At 44.7% G+C, this 26,681-nt stretch overlaps 1 protein-coding gene across 1 annotated transcript in view; it reads right to left on the bottom strand.

Moving 5' to 3' along the window:
* SMURF2 (SMAD specific E3 ubiquitin protein ligase 2) overlaps positions 1 to 26,681 on the bottom strand; it is a 316,698-nt gene that overhangs the window by 113,129 nt on the left and 176,888 nt on the right. Inside the window, exons 6-9 of the mRNA XM_029600765.1 lie at positions 12,594 to 12,678; positions 10,149 to 10,232; positions 8,076 to 8,278; positions 4,153 to 4,237 (exon numbers count right to left, since the gene is read on the bottom strand). Coding sequence (XP_029456625.1) covers positions 4,153 to 4,237; positions 8,076 to 8,278; positions 10,149 to 10,232; positions 12,594 to 12,678 — 457 coding nt within the window. The remainder of the gene's footprint in view (positions 1 to 4,152; positions 4,238 to 8,075; positions 8,279 to 10,148; positions 10,233 to 12,593; positions 12,679 to 26,681) is intronic.

A 26,681-nucleotide genomic window follows, 5' to 3' on the forward strand; every position in this document is an offset into this window, starting at 1 on the left:
AGGGAACATCTGGGGAGACAGTTGACAACTGGCACAGGGTCTCATGATGGTCCTTTAAGTGGGTCACTGCGTCCTGGATCTTATCCCCGAACAGGTTGTCTCTGGTACAGGGTAGATCTGCCAGTCTGTCCAGCACTTCCGGGCATAGGTCTGAGGCCTTAAGCCAGGCCCAGTGTCTAGCACTGATGCCCGCTGCGGAGACTCTGAATGCTGTTTCAAAAGAATCGTAGGCAGCTCTGACTTCATGTTTACCTGCTTCCATTCCTTTTTGTAGGATGGAGGACAAGGCTTCTTGTTGTTGCTGTGGTAGTGTCTCCGCAATCTCTTGGACTTGTTTCCAGAAATTTCTATTATATTGGGTCATGTATAGTTGATATGCTGAAATTCGCGATATCAACATGCTTTCTGTTCCTTACCGAGAGGGGCAGAGGAATGTGGACGCGACCGTTTAGCCTTTTTCTCAGCTGATTCCACAACTACAGAGTGGTGGGGAAGCAGACTCTTTTGAAAACCTGGGGCTGGTTGAACCAGGTTGGTAGCATCTGTCTTTTTATTGACTGGGGGTACTATACCTGGATGTTCCCACAGGCGGTGCATGAGGTCCAAAAGAACTTCATGTATCGGTATTGCCATTATTTCTTTTGGAGCATCTACAAATTGTAAAACCTCCAACATTTTATGGCGAGCATCTTCCTCCGTGAACAGTGTAAAAGGTATAGTCTCAGACATCTCTTTGACAAAACTGGTAAAGGAGAGGTCTTCTGGAGGAGATCTTCACCTTTCCTCCGGCTGTGAAGGCTCTGAGAGTAAGTCCTCGGATGTCCGTGATGAATCATCTGAGGATGCATTGTCCCATGGATTATAGGGACTTTCGCATTCTCCCGGTGGAGCTCCCGATGGAGGAAGCATGCAAAAGCTAAGAGGGCGGGAAGGCATCGATGGATGTGGCCTTGGCATTGATGGCATCAGCATCGATGGAATTGGGGCAGATGAGGTGTGCTTGGGTACCAGTAGCCCCCATGGCCCTGGCATGGGCTCCGGCATCGACGGTTCCCATGGAGGGACGTGGCCAGGAATCGATCCTTTCTCCTCCGAGGAACCTGGTACTGGAATCGGGACCTGTGGAGGCCTCAATGGATGACGTGATGCCAGCGTGTCTGGTGGCAGAGGAGTCGATAAGGCACTGATGAGCGTATTGAGATGCACAAGAAGCGGTGCCACCATCGAGGGAGCCGGTTCCTGGGTCGGTATGGGGGCCAGCGCCGGCGGCGATTGGAAGCCTCCTAAGGCTTTCAGCACTGCCTCTTGGACCTTGCGGTGCAATTCCTCCCGGGAAGCCAGCATGGGTGGCACGGCGATCGGGGTAGGAGGCAGGCTAGGCATCACCGGAGCCTCTACGGTGGCCTGTAGAGGCTCGGTGCCCAGCACCGGTATCGGTGGGGAACACCTAGGGGTCCCAGGTCCAGAGGAGTATGGGGGCTCCTCTCCCCAGGCCCTCTTCGCAGGCGGCTCAATGGAAGTCTATGCCGCTGGGGTATCATTGCCAGCACCGGTCGGGGACACCCAGTGCTGGTGTCGATGTTTCCCTCGGTGCTCAGTCCGATCTTTCCCCAGCACAGAGGACGATGCCGATGTCCTCGATGGAGTCGGTCCACAGTACTCCTGGCGAATCATCTCAGAGGTCGATGGATCCTCCACGGTCAGTGGCGCTTGAACTGGCGTCAATGGAGCAGTCTGTTTTGAAGCAAACAATTGCTCCATTTTGTCCAGGCAAGCGCAACAGACTTTGGGGGTCATTTGTGCACAACTAGGGCAATGACGAATGTCGTGCGAGGGGCCTAAGCACAAAACACATACTTCATACGAGTCCATTATGGACATGGTCCTTGGACACTCGGGACATTTCCTAAACCCGGTCGCCATGTTAAAATGTGGTGGGCGTGTGGTCTGTGACCGTCGGGCACCGAAGCGGTAAGCAGCTGGGAACTGACTGCAAGTACCAGAAAAAAAACACTTACCGAGCGTTGGAGGGAACGGAGCGCGATGGGGGACCCCGCTGACGGATTTTTTGAGAAGATAAACTTCAAATAGTTCCATGAGGAAAGCTGGAAGAAATTTCTCACAGAGCTCCTAAACCGTGAGGTAACTGCTGCGCGGAAAAAAAGAGACTGAAGGAGGACCCCCCTGCTGGCTGCAGGGTTAGTGGCATACTCAGTGTGCCAGTCAAAGTTCTAGAAACTGACAAAAGTGTTCCGTGACAGGGCTCCATCTGATGTCACCCATGTGTGAGGATTACCATCCTGCTTGTCCTGGGAGAAAAGTAGCATTTTATAAAATGAAAATGTTAAGGCCATTACAGTATCTGTTATCTGCCAACCTCTTTAGATCAATTTTACAGGCCTTAATTTTAGGACATTTGGATTACTATAATAGTTTGCACATGGGGCTACCGAAGAACCATGGCCAGAGGAACCACTAGGCGAGATAGGCCTGTGCCTAGGGCACCGAGATATAGGGGGCGCCGCCGCCGCTCGCAGCCACTTCAGACGGCAGAATTTTGAAATGGCAAAAAGTGCCCTTCAAAATTCTGCACAGCCTCCGCCTCACCCTGCTCCCCCCCCCCCCCCCCCCCCGTCGTGCTACCATCCTGACGCCCCCCCTGGTGGTCCAGCGGAGGGCCTGGGAGCAATCTGTCGCTCCTGGGGCCTCAGCTGCCACTAACCAAAATGGCGCTGGTGGCCTTTAGCTCTTACCATGTGACAGGGGTCAACCAATGGCACCGGTAGCCCCTGTTACATAGTAGGGGCTGAAGGCCACTGGCACCATTTTGATTAGTGGCAGCCGATGACCCGGGAGTGGCAGATCACTCCCGGGTTCCCCGCTGGAGCAGGTGTTTTGTGAGGTTTTTTTTTCGGGTGGAGGGGGAGGTTGGGAGGGTGGGGGAGTGGCGGCATGTGGTCTCTGCCCCTGGAGTCGGGGCTGCGAAAGGCTGAAGGTGCCTGGGGCTGCGAAAGGCTGAAGGTGCCTAGGGCACCCAATCCCCTTGCACCGGCCCTGCGAAGAACCAATTACATTTGCAGCAATTAATTCAGCACACAGCCACTAGGCTGCAAGTGGGACTAAAAAATATGAGCATATTACTCGTGTGCTAAGGGATTTACATTGGCTCCCCAAAAAGTGGAGAGCCCAATTTAAGATTCTGGTTATAATCCATAAAATGCTTTATTTTTGTTAAAAATAAGTTAAAATGGTATATCCCAGGGTGCACTCTGTGGTCCTCTCAGTCAAAACTATTATTGGTACCAGCGACATGGGATTATAGACGGCAACAAATTAAAGTGAGAACTTTTTCTTATGTTGGCCCCATTTTATAGAACTCTTTCCTAGCTGAATTAAGGGAAGAAAGAGATTTGAAATGATTTAGGAAAAAGTGAAAGCTCTATATAAGTAATTTATAGGATACATTTTTTGTGCTTTAACTTTTGTGATTGCAAGATGTTTTAATTTGTTTTGTGTACTTCATGTGTTTTAACTATGAATATTATTTTATGTAATCCTACACAAAACAAAAATTTGGAGGATATGGAATGCAAATTATTTTAAATAAATAAATAAAATACCTCAAATGAGCATAAATGCAGCAGAACAATTCCATGAAGTTTGAGAAAATTCATGCCTTCAGAAACTTGATCTCAGCTGGAATCTCTTGCTTCCAAGGTACAAACCCATAAATAGTAGAAAACTGCCCCAGAAAGGCCATCGCACAGCTTATGTTTATTACAAAACCAATTTTTGAGGACCCTAATTTTACCAAAGCTTAAATATGAAAATCAATGCCCTATATGCTAAGGAGGCATTACATGTTGTGCCTGCTTTGAAGGAAAACCATTTAACAAACACTAATTGATTAAGAATCTTGAATTCACATCTTTCTAAAGGATGGATGAAAACTTAGTTTCTCTTAATGAAGATCCCACTTGTCTACCTACTGACATTTTAATACTGCATACTTAAGAAAATGTTTTTTTAGTTCAAGATCATGAAAAAACTTAAGGAATCTAAGTTTCTATTTCTTTTCTAATCCTAGCATACTGCTTCACCGCACAGTACTGGGAGAATTAGAAAAACACAGAGGCCGAGGTCTCTTCTTACCTGGGCACTCTTGGATCATGCCACGTGCTTACACCAGTCTGAGTGTGCAGAAAATAGACCTGACCTTGCTGTGTTGTCCTTTGTTCTGTTAAAGTAAGAAACAGCGGCAATGGTAAATTACAACTGAAAAATAAAGCAACAAAAGGACTAGAAAAGCGAGAACTGGTTCCAGTCACTACCTTCTTCCTCAATCTCAAAAGGTATAAACTTACGAACGAAAGAGATACAGGACCTTAAAGCAGCAGTATTACCTAGATTATACAAAAATTTCCACCTGCTCCCTGGTTTGATTATTCTGTTTGGTCTTGTTCAGGCCTTGCCTTATTTTTCATAGTTTCTTTTACCACTCCTTGGAATAAAAGGTGTGCATGTGTATATGAAGTAGTGCAGCCCAACTTTTTGAAGTCTCCTTCCTTTGCTGTTGCTCTTCATTTATTACAGCTCCATGCATATTTTACACTGTGTGATGCTTTCATGGGGTATGAAGTAAACAATAGCCTGGACAACCCTTTTTTTTGGCTTTTAGAGCATTTCAGGTAATCAATTAAAATGGTGGCTTCAAATCCAGTCTCTAAACTGGATGTTCACAGCACTACAAAGACCAATCTGACTGGCTATCACGTTCATTCCAAGAAGTGAAGGGATGCAGGGATTAGCTATTTCCAAAATGACAAAATACTTTCAAGATACTATGAAAAATAAAGGACACACAGAAGTATCAACAATACTAATCTGGTGCAAGGGTATTAGGCGCCCTAGGCAAATCTTATAGCCCTCCCCTCCCCAGGCTTCCCCATACCCAATTAAAAATTATGCATTTATAATAAAAAATTTTACATGAAAAAAAGACATTCAGGTAAAAATATCATTTACAACGTGTATATTATATTCACATGCATTACTGTGATGCCAAACCAGAAAACTCTGCCAAGAGAGACATTTGGAACCCAAATGGAATTAGGCCTATTGTAACACATTTACAATAATTGTAATTCAGTTTAGTCATGGCCCTTAGAAAACTATGAATAAACAAATACAATTGTTTATACAATTGTTTGGTACAATCTTCTGTACCAAAACAGCACTTACTGCCAGCACTCAAACAGTAACAACCCTACCTATGAAAAGGCAACACTGCATATATATCAGGCCCTAAAACAACAATGCATCTCCTGTTAGGAAAACAAAACAAGTCAGACTGCTATAGATCCCTACAAAAAAAACTACATACTGGCAGAATATCTTATCTTGGTCACATGTGCAAAACATAGATAGACCCTCACCAAATACAGAATAAAGAGACCATAAAGTATAAACAGAAATATGCAGACAAAAATTGAACTGGATTTCACAACAAGCCAGATGCTGTATACAGTGCAATAATTAGTCCTGGGAGAATTCTGTGCTACTGCGGAGCGCAGAATTTGCGCAGAATTCCCCCCCTGCGCGGAACTGCCATTTTCTGTGCAGAATTGCCAATTCCCTAAGTCCCAATTATTAATGATATAAAGCTTCCCCCCCATTTTGTAGTCTATTCCAACCACTGACTTGCCTGTCGCCTTATTAGATGGCATGTGATAATAATGACCTAAATGCTATAAAATCAATTATATTCTTCCAAATCGGACTGTGTCCATTTCTGGGCTCTACATTTTAACTGTGGTCTTATTCTTAGAAATTTGCTTTTGCTCTCTCTGCATTTACATTTTCTATGGTGATAAAATATGTGCACCTCCTCCGATGGCCACTACTTCTGCTTATTTTGAAATTTTTTCCTTTGTTTCCACTGTATACACTGGGGATTCTGATGAGGACTGGCACAGTAGTGTCCTCATAATGGTAAGAAAACTAAACAGGAAAGGCTTTCAACACCATGAATATCTATTTAGGAATTCAACAGAATGAATATAAAAGAGGGGGATATCATGCATTTCATTCCATGTGCTACTGATTAAATTTTAACTTTGAACCTTACATGATATTAAAAAAATGTTTTATTTTAAAAACATGGTAATACATACATAATTTTCTTTGTTAAATGAGACTGCATTAAAAGAATAATTTTACAGTAAGCATGATTTTCTTCCTTGAATAAATTAAATCAAAAAGATTTATACACACACTTTGAATCAGAGTTGACAAGAAAACTGGAAAGCTGCTCCCAAATGGCTGTCTAGTACCTTTCCTTCCATCTGGGACATGAGGCAAAAAAAAATAATTTGTTCCCACTGTGTCCTTCAGCATCAATCGCTCACAGAGACTAAGGTAATCATACATAATAGAAATGCCTTTCTAACTCCCTCTTCCACCACCCTCTAGACACAAACATGATTTTATTTTATTTATTAAAATTTGATTATATGCCAAATGTCCATATGATATTCCACCTTTCTCAAGATAATCTCAAAGCAAATTACAATCAAATTTGCTTAATTCCAATTATAGATGAGTCACAGTATACAATTGCACATAGGAAACTGTGAGGGATGGGCATATGAAAAGATGACATCTAATATAAAGGAAGGCACTCAGTGTAAAGAAAGTAAGTGTGATCAAGCTCAGGTAGTCCAGTAAAGAGTAGTCTCTGTTGCAGTCTGTTACAGTCTTTGATGTAGGAAGGCCTGGCTCAATAGCCAAGCCCTGGCTTTCTTCCTGAAGGTAAGATAACATGTCTCAAGGCAGAGGCATAATTTTAGAGACACAGCAGCTGAATGCACACAGTCTTGTGCAAGTTAATTTGGCAGAAGCCAGAAAAGGAGAAGATAGGAAAGCCATGTGGGAGGATCGAAGTTCTCTTGTGGGAGTGTAGGAGAATAGAAGCCAGGAGAGATACATTGTGGACAGGTTGTTCACGCATTTGAAGACAAAGAAAAGTATTGAACTGTATCCTGTTCTTGACTGGAATTCAGTGTAATTGATTTAGGATTGGTCTTATGTGGTCAGTTGCTTTAGCCCCTACCAAACTTCTGGCATCTGTACACTGTAGGAATTGGAGATGTTTGAGATTATATTGTGAGATGCCATTGAATAGAAAGTTACAATAATCAATGCAGCTGATGATTAACATGTGTAGCAAGATTGTGCTACAAACATCAAAGCATGGTACAGAACCATAAAACCATAATCTCCCCCCCATCCACCCCAATCCCGCAAAACCAAGCCTCATTACCAATCCAACCTTGAATTAACAATATCTAAACAGAGAAATAAGTTTAATAATCTACTCAACTGAATCACCCATCTTCTTAAACCCCAATACCTGGAAAGCCAAATAATGCCTACCAAGACATTCAACCACAGTGAATAAACAGACAGGATGTCACTTGTTTTCTGAACTTTAAATATTCAGACTATCGCCTCGCATCCAAAGGTAAGGAACGCCACAATTTAGGACCATGGAAACTAAACACTGTAATACTTTAACAGTGTATTTACCTATCTGAAAGTCACCTCTCAAACTCAGAGCTACTAATTCTCTCAGAACATGATATCCGCTAATTGTTTTTTACACAATTTATCCAGAGGAAACAAATCTGAAAAATATGCATTATTCTACTTTGCATCATGACTTAATGCAAAGGTTTATTAAGAAAGGCTAAATAGGTACACAGCAGAAAATTTCATAAGTGTAAAACATAATAAGCAGTTTGAGAGGGTAACTAACACGTGCAAGATAAGAAAGAGTAGTTGGAGGAGTGTGTGCAGGGGACTCAATCTTTAAAGTATGATTTAAAAGTTGAGAGTGAACAAGCAGTCCAAAGACTTGGAAAACTGTGTGCAAGGGGAAGTGTATTCCAGTGAACTGATGCACTGCTTTGAGAGCCTGCACAAGAAAAAGGGGAATACTGAATTGGGCTGTCCACTTAGACAAGTCCTTAATGTTCTGTGTTTTTTACCACCGAATTTCATGTTAACTCACGCACCATATCCTTCTGGTAGGTCAGGAGGCGTATGTAAATGTGTTCTGCTCATGTAGTTTCTGTGCCGTTGTGACCTGACTCTCCTCTCTGCTAGTCTGGGATCTGATATCTGCCCACACGTTGCACCGTTTGTCCCTGTGATTGGAGTGTTTTCATCTACAAGGCAACTAAGAGGTCTGCCTGGACTGGAATATTCTGATGCAGGTCTGTTGAAGAGAAAACAGCTGTTACCTTTAAAGTGCAATGTACAATTTCTATCCAAGTTTACAAGTCAAGTCAACCTCTACCTATAAAAAAAAAAAATACAGATGTTGACATCATGAAATAGACACATGGTGCAAATCTATTTTAATACAATTGTCTTTAAATTTGTATAAAATCATTTTGATGAACTATTTTTAGCAGATTTTTTTTAAATAATTGTTTCCACCTAACTTTACTGTGACTCCAGCAAATTGATAATTTTTTTTGGTACTAACTCATTGTTTTAAACTGAACTATAAACTGGTGAACTTACAGATTATATGATAAATAATTAGCATAAAGAACTGAGCACGCACTCGTGAACCTGCACTGCATGGTGCAGTTTACCTACTAATCTTTCACTGTGTGAACTTAAGCTTCTTACTTATTCTCTTTACCATGTGGATAATCCTATACAGTAACACTGTATACAGTGATGATACTATAGGTGCGCTTAATATTTTCTGTAGGTAAGCATAGCTGTTTGCATGTGAACTTACAGATTGTGGTCACAATATGGATTGTAAGTTCATATATAAGAATAATCTCATATTGTACTGCGTGCACTGCAGGTGCCATATGAAGAAATATAACCCACAGGAGGCATGAAATGACTGTCAGTTTTCAATGTACTGCTTTTTTGTACATTTTTAGACAGTGTGTTCACAATGACTAGTAGACCACTGCTAGTGCATCTCATGCTAAAGAGCATGTTTCAAAATTAATTTGCAGACTTTCATATACAGTTTGATATCACTCTTGGCTCAGTTAAAGACTTGACTGCTACAATTTCTATTTAAAAGAAGACTTTTCCCATCTATGTTCCACATCACTTTAAAAATACATGACTAATAGTAATATTCAGCTTGCTTCAATCTGAATTTTTTAACAATGTTTTAAGCTGCCTTTCTGCCATTTCTTTCCACCCCTGGTAGTAGGCAAACTAGCAGGAACTCAGACACTACATCTGCTTATTTCATATTGGCTTTCATGTAAAAAAATAAAAAAATAATGACACTGCATATGACATGAACCAATGAGATTCCATGCTATGTGAGCCGCTTTCTGACACTACTCTTAATACGGCTGCCCCTGAGGGAAGAGCAGGAGCGATTCTTTAAAGATTTCAACAGAAAGTTCCATCTAGAACTAATCCAGGCTACTTTCCAGGACCTGAGCATATGCATAGTCCTTGCATATGTATGGATCCAAAAAAATAAAACAAAAAGAGCAGCACTCTGGCAGGAATCCTTGTTTCCTCCCAACATATCCTCCAAATTTCATGTTAAGGGGACATCAAATAGAAAAGTTATTGAAATGGAGAATAAGAAGAAATCACACAGACACACAAAGAGGTGGCGATCTCATGAGCCTTCTCTCTCTTTGAAAAAGTAGGATAAAAGTGACAATTTCAAGGTAAAACTTTCAATGGGGAGCTGGGGAGGAAAAATACAGCTACTTGAGTAAATCTTTCAAATATTTTAAAAAGCATCATTCAAGGAACCCTCTTGCTTGTTTTCTGGAAAGGTAGGCAAACCTTAATGACCCAGAACATCTCCTGTGCCTAAGCACAAGCACTCTGATTAGGTAATGGCAGCAACGTATTGTTTCACAATTAAAAAATGGTTAGTGGCATCAAGGCTGGTATCTGCATAGCTCCAATGTGGAGGAAGCCTTGCAACAGGAAAAGGTATGCAAACCAGTACATAGAAATCCAACAGGAAGTGGCACTGGAAGCAAGCCAGGTGAACATGAGGACAAAACATCTGATAAAACTGGATGTGTGTGAGCAAAGCTTCGCCTCCCCATTCTCTCCCAATCAGGTTTCTTTACCGTGTCGGCCGTTCCCACTGAGTTGTTCGTGTTATGTGATTTAGATACTGGATTCTTCCAGAGGCGGTTCTCCGTTCCTCCCAGCTAGAATGCAGACATGGAGAGATAAGGCAATGAGTGCTATTTCCAGGAAACTGGGGCACAAAATGTTTCCAATGCGACAGCAGCGTAAGGAAAAAAGTAGACTCACATGAATCATGAGAATTAAACAAGGCAGCAGGAAACTGTGAAAACTCAGCTTACAGAATTATTTCAAAAGCTTCTCTGAAAGACTAAGGCAATTGCTTAAAATGTGCTCCCAGTTTTATTAACCTAAGCTGCTTTTGTGACATTGGGCATTACAGTATAGTGACAAACACCATTCCTGTTGTAATTTAATAGCAATCCAAATCAAAGCTAGGGATAAATCTGATTGTTGTACCAGATTTCAGCAGCTACAATACATCAACTAGAAGAATTAATTCTATCAGAAGTTATCAGACAAGGCACTATTGCTACAGGAAAAACGGGGGGAAAAAATAAACGCCCCAAAGAACGCAGTTACAGGTGAATTTTCAAAAATTCACACACATAAAAATTTGCATATTCACATTTAAGTAGCCTCTGTTCACTTATTCCGTATTTTATAAAAGTAGAAAACATACGTATTCTAAGAGTGCTTTGAGAAGGCTTTCTAAGAAGCCAGACTAGTTTTTGTGGTAGTGAAGAAATAAAGATAAATATAGAACAATGAGTTTGCACTGATCAAGCCTGTAGATATAATCAGATTTATAGGAATAGCCAAGATTACTGAAATGCTAAAAAGTATGTTAAAGGTCAACACAGGAGTTTTGTTTCTGCCTTCTGGGCTCAATTTACAAGAATCTAGTTTATTAGCATATATGAGTTAAATTATAATGCCACCCAATTGGGAAATTTTATGCAAACAGTATGTATATTAGAGGCAGTGATATATTTAACTGAATATATTGGCTCAGAAGAGCTGAGCTGAAGGTTTACTCTGCATTGTTTGGTAAGCACTGCTCCTATTATAAGATATAACAAAAGACTAAATATTTTTCTCTTACTGGCTTGTTTACTAGCACTCACAACAGCGTATATTCACTTTTGCGCACACACATACATGCCTAAAAAAGGAACAGTCTAAGGGCATCCTGAGGAAGGGCCAACACTTATGTGGGTTTCTATTTTACAAGACTCTTACATGCAAATATTTACCAACTTTGGTAGTTTTACACATGCTAATTATCTGGCATGATATTAAATGTGTTCATTCTGTATTTATTGGCGAGGCAGGAAGTCTAGGTAAACTGGGGATGTTCAGGCTAAAGATCATGGTCTTGATGACCTGAAAAAGGACTGGGTGAACTGGTAGAGTAATTGGTAAAACTGGTAATTTGCTCGACACAAACATGTTTTAAAATTGGCCAACTTGCACGCTTAAATCCTATTATACAGAAGTCCAATTTACTTTTACATGTAAAACATACACATGTATATTTTTAAAGTAAGAAAAGTATGCATGCTCAATGCACTGAAATACTTGGTTTCAATGCATTGCATGAATTTGCTCTTAAGTTTACCTATGGGTGTATGCTGAGGGATAAATATATGTGTATTTTATAAAACACATATATATCACACATGCATGTTATAAAATACTATGGGAAAACTATGCGTGGCCACATGCACACACATATATGCCACTGCGCACATTTGTTTGAAAGTTATCCTCCCTGTACATGGGATTGGATTCAGGCTATACAAGGAATAGTATTTAAGAAAAAGTAGTTTTTCCTGATTTAAAAAAGGGTAGTTCATATCTTTCTCTCCCCTTTCTGATTATTTCACAGAATGCATCACATCTTCATGCTGTTATAGGAAAATGCAGGAAGAACCTGCTTTGAAGCTGAATACTCATGTCATTCCATGACCAGCGGCGAAGCCAAAAGTTCTTAAGGTTTATAGTCTCAACACATTATCTAATTTCCAGAAAGTTTGGCTTTTGTTGATTTCTATCCAATTATACTGAAAGACCATCTCCTACAATTCAGTAATTGAGTCATTTATATTTCTCTTTTAAAGAGTACGCAGCAGGTTAGACTCAATTAATGAAAAAAGCTAAGGAACCTAGAGGGAATCATTTTTAAAAATTAAATCTAAATGCATAAAATTAATATATAATTATTTCTTTAATCTACTTTCTTACTGGTTTACTTACATGCCTCATTTGTCAGCAAATAATAGTCTGAATAGAACTTTTTGTTATTTGTTTTGACAAAATGTACTCATCCGCTGAAGTAGAGATTACATGACCCACCCACAAATCTGGATAACATCATGCTGCTAGAAATCGTTGTGCTGTTTTGTGAATGTTAAAAAGTCAAAGTCTGTTAATAAATTCTTTGTTGCACCGGTTTCATTGTGGCATCTGCTTCTGCTTACCCATCTGGTAAATCGTTATCAAACAGCCGACTACAGTCTACGACTTGTCCTCCTGTACCTATTCGATCTCTGGATTGAAGACTTACTGTTGAAACAGAAGGTGATAATTCTTAGATAATGTAAAGTACAAAAATATGCAAACGTTTGGAATTGGTATTTTGGGCATAATATAAACAAAAATGTAGGGTGGGCAAGTCAAAACTCATGCTCAGCATACAAAATTAGTGAACAAAGGGTGTGAGTATATACGTTATAGGATCAGTCCAAGCCTAAACAGCACTGATATTAAAAGATTTTTTTTTAATCTAAGAGTTCTGTTTGGACTTGTACTGATCCTATGAAGTACATATTCACACCCTTTGTTCACTGACAATATAATGTAGGCCAGGAGTACTAAAACATCTCTCATATTTCAAGAATCTGAGGTGTTTAAATTGGTTTCATAAAATAGCAAGCGTTGCTTACCTGTAGCAGGTGTTCTCACAGGACAGCAGGATGTTAGTCCTCACATATGGGTGACATCACAGGATGGAGCCCTGTACGGAAAACTTTTCTGTCAAAGTTTCTATAAAGCTTTGACTGACACTGGCACACTGAGTGCACTGAGCATGCTCAGTCTGCAATTATCCCTGTGACCACAGGTGTCTTCCTCAGTCTCGTCTTAAAACTAAAAGCGCAAGCGAAACTAAAATAAAAGTAAAAACGTATACAGACCCAACTCTGCGGGGTGGCGGGTGGGTTTCGTGAGGACTAACATCCTGCTGTCCTGTGAGAACACCTGTTACAGGTAAGCAACACTTGCTTTCTCACAGGACAAGCAGGATGGTAGTCCTCACATATGGGTGAGTACCGAGCTGAGGATGCCTGAGAGTGCACCAAATGCACCCAAAACGCGCGAAAGGCGTAATGACGGGAGTGGAATTTAGAATGGAGGGCATCCTGAAACCCTTAACGGGTTGGTGGAAGAATGTTAGGTAGTTAAACCGAAAAGAATAAGAGTAGACAGACTGGTCAAACATGGAGCATGCCGGCTAGTCGTATCTAAGCAATAATGGGCTGCGAAGGTATGGAGAGCACACCAGGTTGCAGCTGGATAAATATGTACAAGCAGCAGCGACCGAAGGGAAGCTATTAAGGCTGGGACGGACGCAACAGAGTGTGGTTACATACAGTATTGTAGTGAAATGCCTGCTTGTCGGTAGGAAAAGAGTACAGACAGTCAGTTAGGAGGAATAGGTCTGTTTGCCCACTGGAACTCGCAGCTTGACTCTTGCCACAGAAGGAAAGAGAGGTGGAATTCCTATGGAATGTAGTGCGATCTAGATAGAATGCAAGTGCACTATTACTGTCCAAGAAGTGGAAAAACCCTCTCGCTTTGGTGAGAGAGAGATGTTGGGAAAAATGGGCAGAGTATATTCTGAGTAAGGTGAGCTGCAACGTCTACCTTAAGATATGAAGTTGAATATGTAAAACCACTCGGTCATGGAGGAACGCAGGGTCAGATGAGTATGTAACAAGGTGTGTAACTCACTGACCCTGTTGGCAGAAATGACATTTATGAGGGAAAGAATTTCCCATGCCAAACTGTGAAATGAGAGGAATGGAAAGGCTCGAACGGAGAACGTATGAGACTTATAAGCACGAAATATAGGTTCCATTCCGTGACTAGTAAAAATAGAGGCAGCTTGATCAGTGGATAATCCACGGTAAGCTGACTCAGAAGGGGTTTACCGTAAATCGGGTATCCCCACTCCCAAACGAAACACCAATTGAAACAGAGGTGTACCTATGCGGAGGATGTCTGGGGAGCAGAATCCGAGAGAGCAAGAGAAAAAGAGTGGTGTAGAAAAAGAAAAAGGGAAATACCCTTCTGTATGCGTCATGTGGTAAATCATGCCATTTTGAATGGTAGGATTTATGTGTGGAAGGTTTTGTGACGCTACCAGTATCTGAGAACATCAGTGAGTCTACGATTTGAGAATGACTTGTGAGAAGGCAAACTGGTTACTGGTGTGATAGATTGAGAAATATGGAAAGCATACTGGTCTCGGCCAGGACATGGGTCTGAGGAACAATGAACCCCATCCCAGTTCAACATTAGAAGAGTGCTGGCTATGAGAGGCAGAAGAGACACATTTAAGAGGCCCTTGATGGAAGAAAGGCATCTATGGGAACGCATTGGAAACATGTGTAGGGAGTAGAATCTGTGCACCGTATGGTTTGATTCGGACACAGAGGGCAGGTTCGGTTGACCTCAGCATTAGAAGATTTTTCCCGCTACACATGTAGTCCGAGACCATTCGAGAGGATGGAAACCTACATGGAGAAGGTCTGCTAGTGCGTTCAGTAAATCTCTTAGATAAGTGGCCCAAGGATACATGGAGTGAGCTTGGGATTGTAATATTGTTGACTCACCATGAAGCACATAGAAAGATTAGAGGTAATGTACTTACTGCGATATGGAAGCATGGTGACGTGAGATACCATTTTACCTGTGCCTTCTGAAGAAAGTTGGTATTTCTGAGGTCCAGGATGGGCGGAGAGTAACTACTTTCTGTTGAAAGAAAGAATAGTGTAATTAAAACTCCCCAACCCCCCCCCCCCCTTTGCGCTTTGTAGCGTCTGGGGGAGTGTACCGGGAACTTTAGTACAAGGTGGGGTGGCCGCTCTGATATCCGGCCAGTTGGGAGACCAGGAGGTGTCCAACTGAAGGGACTGATGTAATCTGGATATCATGTAACCTCCCTCGGGAGCGTGAGCGGTAAAGTCTTACCCACATTTCTGTGTGCTGTACAAGGAGACATCGAGACCTGTCGTCAGGCTTCGAGGTGGACTTGTACTTGAGGCAGTATTTGCTGAATCTCGTGTTTAGCAGATCAGCGAATGCACCTAGAACTTTGGTTCTGAATCAGGAACCAGAAGCCAGAGCATTACTCAGTACAGAGCCTCGTTGCTGAAAAAGGGAGGATGTCCTGATGGAATTCCAAAGAAATGATAGAGAGGTTCTCTTGGTATTGTGGCTGACATAGCGATATGTGACACTATTACGGTTCTTGGAAGGTACATGACCTAGAACTTTTCGAACCATGTGGCTCGAATTAGAGAACACATCTCAATGGGAATGCCGCAGAAGCGGGTACTTACCATCCGACGTGGATCGCAGAAGGATGAGCCGGTGAAGATTGCTGGCTCCGTGGATTTCAGGAGTCATCGAGGGAGTAGACGCCCGTCAACTCTGATGCCTGGTATGGTGGCGCAAGTATAAAGGAGACAGGCTGAGCGTGGCTGGCGCTATCACGGTAGTATTTTGTGGATGGCCACAATCCCCCACCGATGTCGGTGGGGCACGCCTCGGGAACAGGGGAGCCGATTAACAGCTCGTGAACCCGGCCCTCATCGCAGCGGCTCGATGTTTCGTGACACCAATGCAGAATTCTTCAGAACTCATTCTGGTGTTTCTGGAGCACCAAGGACTGCCAATACTGTGTGGAACAGTGTCGATGGCAGTGGTGATGTTGCTCGGCCCGAGCATTGTCCAGCATCGAGAAGGATAGCACCAATGTGCTGGATGGCGTCGGTGGCGGACGGTCACCGTGTCGGTGACAATGCATGCCACGGTGCTCGGCCCAGTCTTTCCCCAGCGCCGATATGGATGCCCTCGCTGTCTTGGATGGCGACTAATGACGGACTGTCAGCATGCCTGCACTGCTCCTGGCTCTATGTAGTGTCGTAGGCTAATACGGGGCTTTAATAAGAACCCAAAGCATGGAGCACTGTGTTGAGGCGAGGGCATTATGTGGCGGTGCTATGTCGGTATTGACAGTGTTGATGGCGGCCGAAGCGGCCTCGAGGGAATCATCAAAAATATATATGAAAAAACGTCGATGACTCGGCCAGAGCAATGATGACAGTGACGGAAGCACTGACTGTATCAGCGTAGGTATCTATGGGAATGATGTGGCATCGAATAATCGAAACATTGTTGGCATCGGAAAAATGATACAGACATCGACGGAGTCGATGACCGCATCGATAGGAACGTCGAAGACACTGATGGAAATGACGCGGGCGTCGAGGGCATCAATGTATGGAGGCGGGCGCCAACGGCATCGATGGAATGGACCTGGCATCAATGCCCATCGATGGAATAGACCTGGCATCGATGCCCATCGATGGAATGGACCTGGGCATGGTGCCCCGGGCGATGGTGGCATCGACCCGGGCATGGATGGCACCGACAAGACAAGGTGTACGTCGATGGCATCCATCCGGGCAATGATGGCACCGATGAAACCCAAGGAAAAATCAGTGCCATGGATGAAAAACATGGATGGCACTGATAGAAACGATGCAGGGACCGATGGCATCAGTGTACCGTGGGGGGAGGGGTACCAATGGCATCTAAGAACCCAGGACGGTCTGAAGGGGGTATCGACGGTAACGATGGGGGCATCGACTGCGCGAGGGTACTGAGGAAATCGAAGGACCTGAATTGACAGGGCCCTGGCGGCAACGGAAACCGTGGAAGTCCCTGTCCCACTAGCACTAATAACCAGGCAGAGTGTCACAGAGGGACACTCGCAGGCTATGTGTGGCTAACTGAAAACATAGGGAGAGGGAAGGCCGCAGTTGGTTGGCAGGCCAGGAAGGTGACAGGAACCGACCGAAAAAACAGGGCATAGTACTCACCGAGCATCGAATAAACATACGCGAAGGGAGACCCGTGCAGGGAAAAGTGTTTGTGAAGTAAAAGTTTAAGTGTTTTCGTGTGGAAAAAGTGTTAGAATTTCTCACAGAGCTCCTAACCGCTATGCTTACTGCAGAGTGGAAGAAAGAAGCCTGAGGGAGACACCTGTGGCTCATAGAGATAATTGCAGGCTGAGCATGCTCAGTGCACTCAGTGTGCCAGTGTCAGTCAAAGCTTTGTAGAAACTTTGACAGAAATAGTTTCCGTACAGGGCTCCATCCTGTGATGTCACCCATATGTGAGGACTACTATCCTGCTTGTCCTGTGAGAACTTAAAGATTCGTGGTTCTGAATACAGTTTATATACCACATACCCCAAATGTTCTCTCTTTAAGCAATTGCTTTGTAACAGTTAGGACTTTTGTCAGATCACCAAGGTCTATGATCTCAGATAACTACACCAAGTTGGTCAAGGAAGAAAATGATTAGCAGCAGGCAAAGCCTTATAGAAAAAAAAGAACTCTCTCTAAGGGTAAAAATATATCCTTGAAAAATAATTTGTCATCTGAAATCCATATTCAGTATTATACCATGATGGTTTTGTTCAAACATATTTTGTACAACTCTCAAACTCAAAATAAAGTCCTACTCCAGTTTCTCCTGTGAATAATCACTCATTTGCATTTTCAAATTTCAGCACACTGCTACTTTTTTTTTTTTCAAATCAATTTTTTTTTAATTGTAGCCACTTCTTTGATATACAATTTAGAACTGTGAAAAAGCAAATGTTGCTTACCTGATGTAACAGGTGTTCTCACAGGACAGCAGGATGTTAGTCCTCACAAATGGGTGACATCGAGGATGGAGCCCACCACGGAAAACTTCTGTCAAAGTTTAAACAGAACTTTGACTGGCCCCTACTGGGCATGCCCAGCAAGGCACTGACCCTGCAGCCAGCAGGGGTCTCCCTTCAGTCTGATTTTCAAAGCTACAGGCAGTGCCTAAAAAGGAAAAACAAAACAAACCCAACACCGCGGGTTGGCGGGCGGGTTTCGTGAGGACTAACATCCTGCTGTCCTGTGAGAACACCTGTTACATCAGGTAAGCAACATTTGCTTTCTCACAGGACAAGCAGGATGGTTGTCCTCACAAATGGGTGAGTACCGAGCTGAGGATGTCCTGACTTGCACCAATGCACCCAATGACGTGCAACAGGCACTACAACTGGGGTGGAATTTGGTAAAGGGCATCCGCACCCTACCGGGAAGGTGGAAGGGTGTTGGTACATCACGTTGGAAAAGGTTACGCAAGACAGATTGGCCGAAGATGGAGTCCTGTCTTCCAGCTTTGTCCAAACAATAGTGGGCTGCAAAGGTATGGAGAGAACTCCAGGTTGCAGCTTTGCAGATGTCAGGAAGCGGCACCGATCGAAGGTGTGCCACTGACGTCGCCATGGCCCTCACAGAGTGTGCTTTCACACGGTCTTGAAAGGGAATGCCAGCTTGCTGATAGCAAAAAGAAATGCAGTCCGCCAACCAGGAGGAAAGAGCCTGCTTACCCACAGGATGTCCTAACTTGTTAGGATGAAAAGAGACAAATAATTGAGTGCTCTTCCTGTGAGCAACTGTACGGTCTAGATAAAAAGCTAGAGCTCGTTTGCAGTCTAGGGTATGCAGAGTCTGTTCCCCGGAGTTGGAGTGGGGCCTGGGAAAAAAGATAGGTAGTATGATGGATTGATTAATATGAAACTCAGAAACTACCTTAGGTAAAAATTTAGGGTGAGTGCGGAGTACCGCCCGGTCCTGCAGGAGCTTAGTGTAAGGCGGATAGGTAACTAGGGCCTGCAATTCACTAACCCTGCGAGCTGAAGTGATAGCCAAAAGGAATAACACTTTCCATGTGAGATACTTTAACTCACAGGAGTGCAGAGGTTCGAAAGGAGGTTTCATTAGACGACCAAGAACCAGGTTAAGGTCCCAAGATGGGGCCGGAGGACGTAAGGGTGGCTTTAGATGGAGCAAGCCTTTAAGAAAACGTGTTACTAGGGGTTGTACTGAAATAGGGACACCCTGTACACCTTTATGGAAGGTGGCTACCGCACTGACATGCATTCTGATAGAAGAGGTTTTAAGACCTGATTCAGAGAGATGCCATAAATAGTCCAAGAATTTGGAGATTGGACAGGAAAGGGGATCAAGGGACTGAGAAGTGCACCATGATGTGTACCTTTTCCATTTGTATGAGTAAGACTTTCTTGTGGAAGGTTTTCGTGAAGCTATCAGGACCCGAGAAACGGAATCTGAAAGGTTGAAAGGCTGAAGGACTAACCTTTCAACATCCATGCCGTCAGGGACAAGGCTTGGAGGTTGGGATGGAGGAGGCATCCGTCGTTTTGAGTGAGCAGATGCGGGTCCTTTCCCAGAGGAATGTGCCTGCGGATGGAGAGATCCTGGAGTATTGGAAACCATACTTGGCGTGGCCAGTAAGGTGCTATCAGGATCATGGTTCCCCCGTCCTGGCGTAGCTTCACGAGAGTCTTTGACACAAGAGGAAGTGGAGGGAATGCATAGAGCAGACCGGTTGTCCACTTGAGGGAGAATGCATCCCTCGGCCGAGAGTGCTGGCTCCGAATGAGAGAGAAGTAATCGTCCACTTTGTGGTTCTGAGGGGACGCAAAGATGTCTATGCGGGGAGAACCCCACTTGTGAAACAGAGAGGTCGCTACCAGAGGATCGAGTGACCACTCGTGCGGTTGGAAGACACGGCTCAGCTGGTCTGCCAATACATTGTCTACTCCCGGCAGGTAAGTGGCCCTGAGGTACATGGAGTGGGAGAGGGCTTCCGTCCAGATCTGCGCAGCTTCCTGACACAGAAGGAAGGAGCCTGTGCCTCCCTGCTTGTTTATGTACCACATGGCCACTTGGTTGTCCGTCTGGATTAAGATTATCTGATGAAAGAGATGATCTTTGAAAGTGCGGAGCGCATAGCGGATTGCTCGAAGTTCCAGGAAATTGATCTGGTGTTCGGCTTCCTCTTTGGACCATAACCCTTGGGTTTGAAAGTCGTCCACATGGGCTCCCCAACCGATGTGAGAAGCGTCGGTGGTTAGGATAACTTGCGGATCCGGTGGAAGAAAGGGTAAGCCCTGAAGGAGGTTGACCTGAGTCGTCCACCATGTTAAGGATAGGCGCAGCGCTTGTGTGACTGTGACTATGGAGGACAGAGGCTGAAAAGCTTGAATCCATTGGTGCCGTAGAGTCCATTGTGTTACTCTCATGGCTAGTCGGGTCATGGGAGTGACTTGAACCGAGGATGCCATGTGCCCTAGGAGAATGAGGAACTGGCGAGCCGTGGCAGTGTTCTGAGACTGGAGCTGGCGAGCCAGGGACATTAGGGTGTGGACCCTCTGAAGAGGAAGGTAAGCCTTCGCCTGTAAGGTGTCCAAGTCTGCCCCAATGAAGGATAAGGTTTGAGACGGGACTAAGCAAGATTTCTCGTAATTGACGAGAAACCCTAAGGAAAGGAGTGTTTGAATTGTCAATTTTAGGGAGGATTGAGCTATCTATTGGGTGGAGGCCCTGATTAGCCAATCGTCCAGGTATGGGTAGACGTGGACACCTTCCCTCCTTAGGAATGCTGCTACCACTACGAGACATTTGGTAAAGACTCGTGGGGCAGAAGCTAGACCGAAAGGGAGGACACGGTATTGATAATGGTCGTGGCCTACTAGAAACTGCAGATATTTGCGATGGGATTGTGTGATCGCAATGTGGGTATAAGCGTCCTTGAGGTCGAGAGAGCACAGCCAATCCCCTCTTTGTAGCAGAGGGAGCAGCGCGCCTAGGGTTACCATTTTGAACTTCTCTTTTTGAAGGTATTTGTTGAGGGCTCGAAGGTCCAAAATGGGACGTAGTCCCCCTGATTTCTTTGGTATTAGGAAGTATCTGGAATAGAATCCCTTGCCTCGTTGAGAGGGAGGAACGGGTTCTATAGCATTTGATTGCAGAAGAAGGGATACTTCCTGTTGTAACTGAGCCAAATGGGTGGATAGACTCCACGCTTGAAGAGGCGGGGAGTCTGCCGGAAGAGTTATGAAGTTGAGGTGGTAACCCTGTGCGATAATTGTTAGCACCCACTGATCTGAGGTGATCTGCAACCAAGGTTGTAGAAAATGGTACAGTCGACCTCCTACAGGGATGTCCGGAAGAGGGGTTTGGCATGTGTTCCCTACAGGGGAGTCAAAGGCCAGCCGCAGGCCCAGGAGGAGGGGCTACAGTAGGCCTTTGTTTCCTAGGCTGACGCGGCTGAGGCCTAGTAGAGGATCGAGCTGGACGAGGCCTGGATGATGGAGGGTAATAACGGCGTGGTCGAAAGAATGACTTCTTAGAGTCTTTCTTTTGCGGTTGCTTGGAGGTCAGCTCAGGTGGGACAGATGAGAGTTGTTTCAACGTCTCATGGTGGTCTTTCAACTCCGCCACAATCTGCTGAATTTGCTCTCCAAACAAATTATCGCCTAAGCAGGGTAAATCAGCAAGACGATCCTGAACCTCTGGGCGAAGGTTGGATGATTTTAACCAAGCCCAACGTCTGGCTGAGATGGCTGTGGCTGAAACTTTTGTGGAAGCATCGAATATGTCGTAGGCAGTCCTAATCTCGTGCTTCCCTGCCTCAAATCCCTTGTGAAGAAGGGCTTGAAGCTGCGGTTGGTATTGGTCTGGTAACGTGTCAGCATAGTCTTGCATCTGCTTAAGGATGGCTCTGTTGTACTGAGTCATATAAAGCTGATATGAAGCTATGCGTGAAATCAACATAGCTCCATGATAGACTTTCCGTCCAACACTATCTAGGAACTTGTTGTCCCTGGTAGGTGGGGTAGAAGAGTGTGGCTTAAGACGCTTGGCCTTCTTCTGCGCGGACTCAACCACAACAGAGCGATGATCCAGTTGAGGTTTTTGGAAACCTGGTGCTGACTGGACAAGGTAGGTGGAGTCAGCTTTTTTGTTAACTGGGGACACTGATGAAGGAGATTCCCAGTTTTTATTGAGCAGATCCAAAAACACCTGGTGTATAGGGATGGAAGCGATGATTTTTGGAGCATCCAGAAATTGAAGGAGTTCCATCATCTGGTGTCTGTCATCAGCTTCAGATTGTAGTTGAAAAGGTACAACTTCTGACATCTCTTTCACAAAATTAATGAAAGATAGATCCTCAGGAGGAGATCTTTTTCTACTCTCTGTAGGAGATGGAGGCGAAGGCAAATCCGTGTCAGAAGATGTATCATCATCATCACCCCAGGTATCGTAGGGATCAAGTGGGGTTTGTAACCCTGATGGACCTGGCTGAGGCTCTGAAGGCATCGATGGAAACCGAGGTGGAATCGGTGCCGTAGGTGGAACCAGAAATGGCATCGATGGCTTCGGTGCTGCCGATGGAATCGGTGCCTGGCGTGGAATGGATGGAACCGAAGGATATATCGGTGGAGATATACCAGAAGGCACCGATGGAACCACCCCGGAAGGGGGAATCCAGAACGGTGTTTCTCCTGCCGATGAAAATCCAGTCGGAGACGGTGGTGTTGTCGATGGCACTGGAATCACCGATGGAAGGGCCGTCATGAGCGCCTCCATGCGGCTCAATAGCGGTGCTAGCGCTTGTATCAACGGCTCGGTGGTCGGTTCCCTCCTCGGTGGCGAAGCCGGTGCCGGTGTCGGTGCCGGGGGCGGCACTGGAACCGGTGCCGGAGACGGTGCCGATGGAGGTTGCAATTTCTTCATCGCTTTCTCGATGGCCTCCTGGACCAGCCGGTCCAGTTCTGCCCGGAGACCAGGGGTAACCATACCCGGCTCGACGGGAGAGGGAGGCTGAGGCAGGGCCGGAGGGACCACCGTAACCGGTGGGATCACGGCCCCCGCACCCCGGGAGGGTGAGGGTTTCCTCGATGCCTGCGAACGAGACGTGGAGGGTGTCCGGTCTGTTCGCGGCTTCTTTGTCGGTGGCTCGGCTTGAGCAGAGGTCGATGGCTGTGGATCCTCGACAGGCCGAGATTTGTGCCGTCGATAGCGGTGCTTTTCCTTCCGATCCCCTCGCCCATCCGGGGAAGGGACGGGAGTCGACGGCCGAGAAGCGATCGATGGCGGACGGTCACCGGAGGGTTGACGATGATGGTACAACTTCGACGGTGCCGGTTCCGATGACGTCGATGCTATTGATGGCGTTGGGGTGGGTGCATGGAAGAGGAGCCCCATCTTCTCCATCCTGGCTTTGCGACCCTTGGGTGTCATTAAGGCACATTTGGTGCAAGTCAGGACATCATGCTCACTACCCAAACACATCACACAAACCCTGTGGGGGTCTGTGATGGACATAGTCCGGGTACAATCCGGACAACGGCGGAACCCCGTTGCCATGGCCTGAAGCCAAAATTTAGGCTGGGGATTGGTAAGTGCCAACAGGCCTCAAGGGCCAAATTCGACGGTAGTCGATGGAAAAAGGCAAAAAACTTACCGGGTTCCGTAAGATGACTAAAAATTTGTCGAAGGGAGACCCCTGAGGGGCAAATTTTCTTAGGAAATTAACTTCCAAATTCCTGTCAGGAACGTGGTTAGAGAGCTCCTTTCACCGCGTGGCAACTGCTGCGCGGAAAAAAGAAGACTGAAAGGAGACCCCTGCTGGCTGCAGGGTCAGTGCCTTGCTGGGCATGCCCAGTAGGGGCCAGTCAAAATTCTGTTTAAACTTTGACAGAAGTTTTCCGTGGTGGGCTCCATCCTCGATGTCACCCATTTGTGAGGACAACCATCCTGCTTGTCCTGTGAGAAAAAGGTTTACAAAATAAAAGTGTGATACAATATTTAGTTTTTGCTTTTGCTGAACAATTCACAAATACACTGCTACTTTTAAAGAAACTAGACTTCCACATTCTTTGGCAACAATTTTATTTTTGGCTCAGCATTTTTCTTTCTGGCCCTTTGGGTTTCCACTTCCTCTGGAACCAGCCATTACTGGGCTACAGCTACATGGTCTGTCACAACTACCTGGTATTTTTCTCTCATTTTTACATTTTTCCCCTTCAACTTAGCCCTTCATTGGACTGAGTGTGTTCAAAGATACACAGACCGTGGCTACCACTGGGACTTGATATGCTTACATCATGAGTCTGGCCAATTTGGAATATACGAGTTCAACTGTTTTGCACAACTATGACATGGAAGGAACCTCTACAGCAACACCAAACTCTCTCTCCATTAAGCACTGCACACACAACTCCCAAAGAATGTAACCCTATTGTTTTTGATACTAGGTCTCAAGCAAAAGGTCAGGGTTCTAACAATTTTTTTACCAACTAAAGCAGCTGTCAAAGTGGCCATAATATCCCTTAGGAAAATATTCAAGAAACAGGACAGAGCTGTGAGCTATCATTTGTCTTTCAGCTAAACCCTTAATCTAGACATCAGTTTCCCTCATTATGACTGCGACCCTGTCACAGATCATTATGTTTTAAAGTTTGCGTGATTAACTAACCTAAATCATTTACTTTCATTTACTCAATGCAAAAACTATATTGCTCAAGGGCTACTCATGTACTAGAAGATTCATTTTAGTTTTGTAAAATGAAAGCATCTTTACAAATATTTCAGTTATCCAACATATTCAAACAAGCATTCCCCTAATCAACACAAGCAACAGCCATGTCATAGTCCAGTCTTAGGCCTACCAAACCTTCCATCTCTATAGTTGTATTTGTTATGAGTTAACTGTCTGCCTCTGCATTTCCTTCTTCCCAGTTACATATCCCTGTTTTACTGTAACATTTTTTGATCCTTCTGGTTGTTAATGTTACGATACTTTGTTTCCTGCAAACCGATATGATATGACCTACATCATGAATGTCGGTATAAAAAAAGCATTAAATAAATAAATATTACAAACCACTTTGGAACCGGAAAATTTGCAATATGGCTGCTTGAATGCAGCTATATTAAAATAATTTATTAGACAAATATTTAAGCTTTTTATTTTTTATTCAGATTTTTATTTCATTCCTGAGAAAATTGGAGAAATTACTTACCTGATAATTTCGTTTCCTTAGTGTAGACAGATGGACTCAGGACTAATGGGTATAGTGTGCTCCTGATAGCAGTTGGAGACGGAGTCAGATTTCAATCTGAAGTCAGCCGTAGTACATATACCCCTGCAGGAAGCTCTGCTCTTCAGTATTCTCTTCGAAAAGAAATTGTGGATATGTGTGACTGAATAACTTGATTAACTTGGTTAACTTTGATTAACGTGATTAACTTGAACTGGTTGATGTGGTTATAGCTGGAGACCGCCAGTGCACTCAACCGAGAAACACAGACACCCGTTAGGTATGGGTGTCTTAGAGGGAAGCTTGGCTTACCCGTGTTTGTCTTGCTCTCGGGGATTGTCACCCGAGGTTTCCGTGTTTGTCGGCAGCCATGGGCGGGATGCTGAGTCCATCTGTCTACACTAAGGAAAACAAAATTATCAGGTAAGTAATTTCTCCATTTCCTAGCGTGTAGCAGATGGACTCAGGGACCAATGGGATGTACAAAAGCTACTCTCGAACCGGGTGGGAGGCTGCCCATGGCCCACTTAGTACTGCCCTTGCAAATGCTGTGTCCACCCGAGCCTGAACATCCAGGCGGTAGAACCGGGAGAAGATGTGAATGGAGGACTATGTTGCCGCCCGACAGATCTCGGTGGGTGACAGCATCTTGGTTTCCGTCCAGGTCACTGCCTGGGCTCTAGTGGAATGGGCCTTGACTTGTAGAGGTGGAGGCTTGCCTGCCTCTACATAGGCCACCTTGATAACTTCTTTGATCCAGCGGGCTATGGTTGCCCATGAGGCCGCTTCCCCTTGTTTTTTCCTGCTGTGAAGGACGAATAGGTGGTCCGTCTTCCATATGGATTCCGACCTTTCCAGGTATCGGACTAGGAGTCTGCCGACATTAAGATGGCGAAGGTGGCGAGATTCTTCTGAGTCCTTATGCTCGTCTGGTGATGGCAGCGAGATGGTTTGGTTTAGATGGAAGTGAGAAACCACTTTTGGGAGGAAGGAGGGGACTGTGCGTAGCTGTATGGATCCCGGTGTGAACCTGAGGAACGGTTCTCGACAGGACAGTTCTTGAAGCTCTGAGATTCGACGGGCCAAACAGACTGCCACTAGAAATGCAGTCTTCAGTGTTAGTATGCGGAGGGACAAACTGCAGGTGGGTCTGAAGGAGGCTCCTGCTAGGAAGTCTAGGACTAGATTGAGATTCCATAACGGTAGCGGCCACTTCAGGGGTGGTTGGATCTGTTTGACCCCTTTCAGGAAGCGGGAGACGTCCGGGTGAGAGGCTAGGCTGCCGCCCTCCACCTTGACTCTGTAGCAGGTCAACGCG

This window comes from Rhinatrema bivittatum, chromosome 4, assembly GCF_901001135.1.
Source record: "Rhinatrema bivittatum chromosome 4, aRhiBiv1.1, whole genome shotgun sequence".
Lineage (NCBI taxonomy): Eukaryota > Metazoa > Chordata > Amphibia > Gymnophiona > Rhinatrematidae > Rhinatrema > Rhinatrema bivittatum.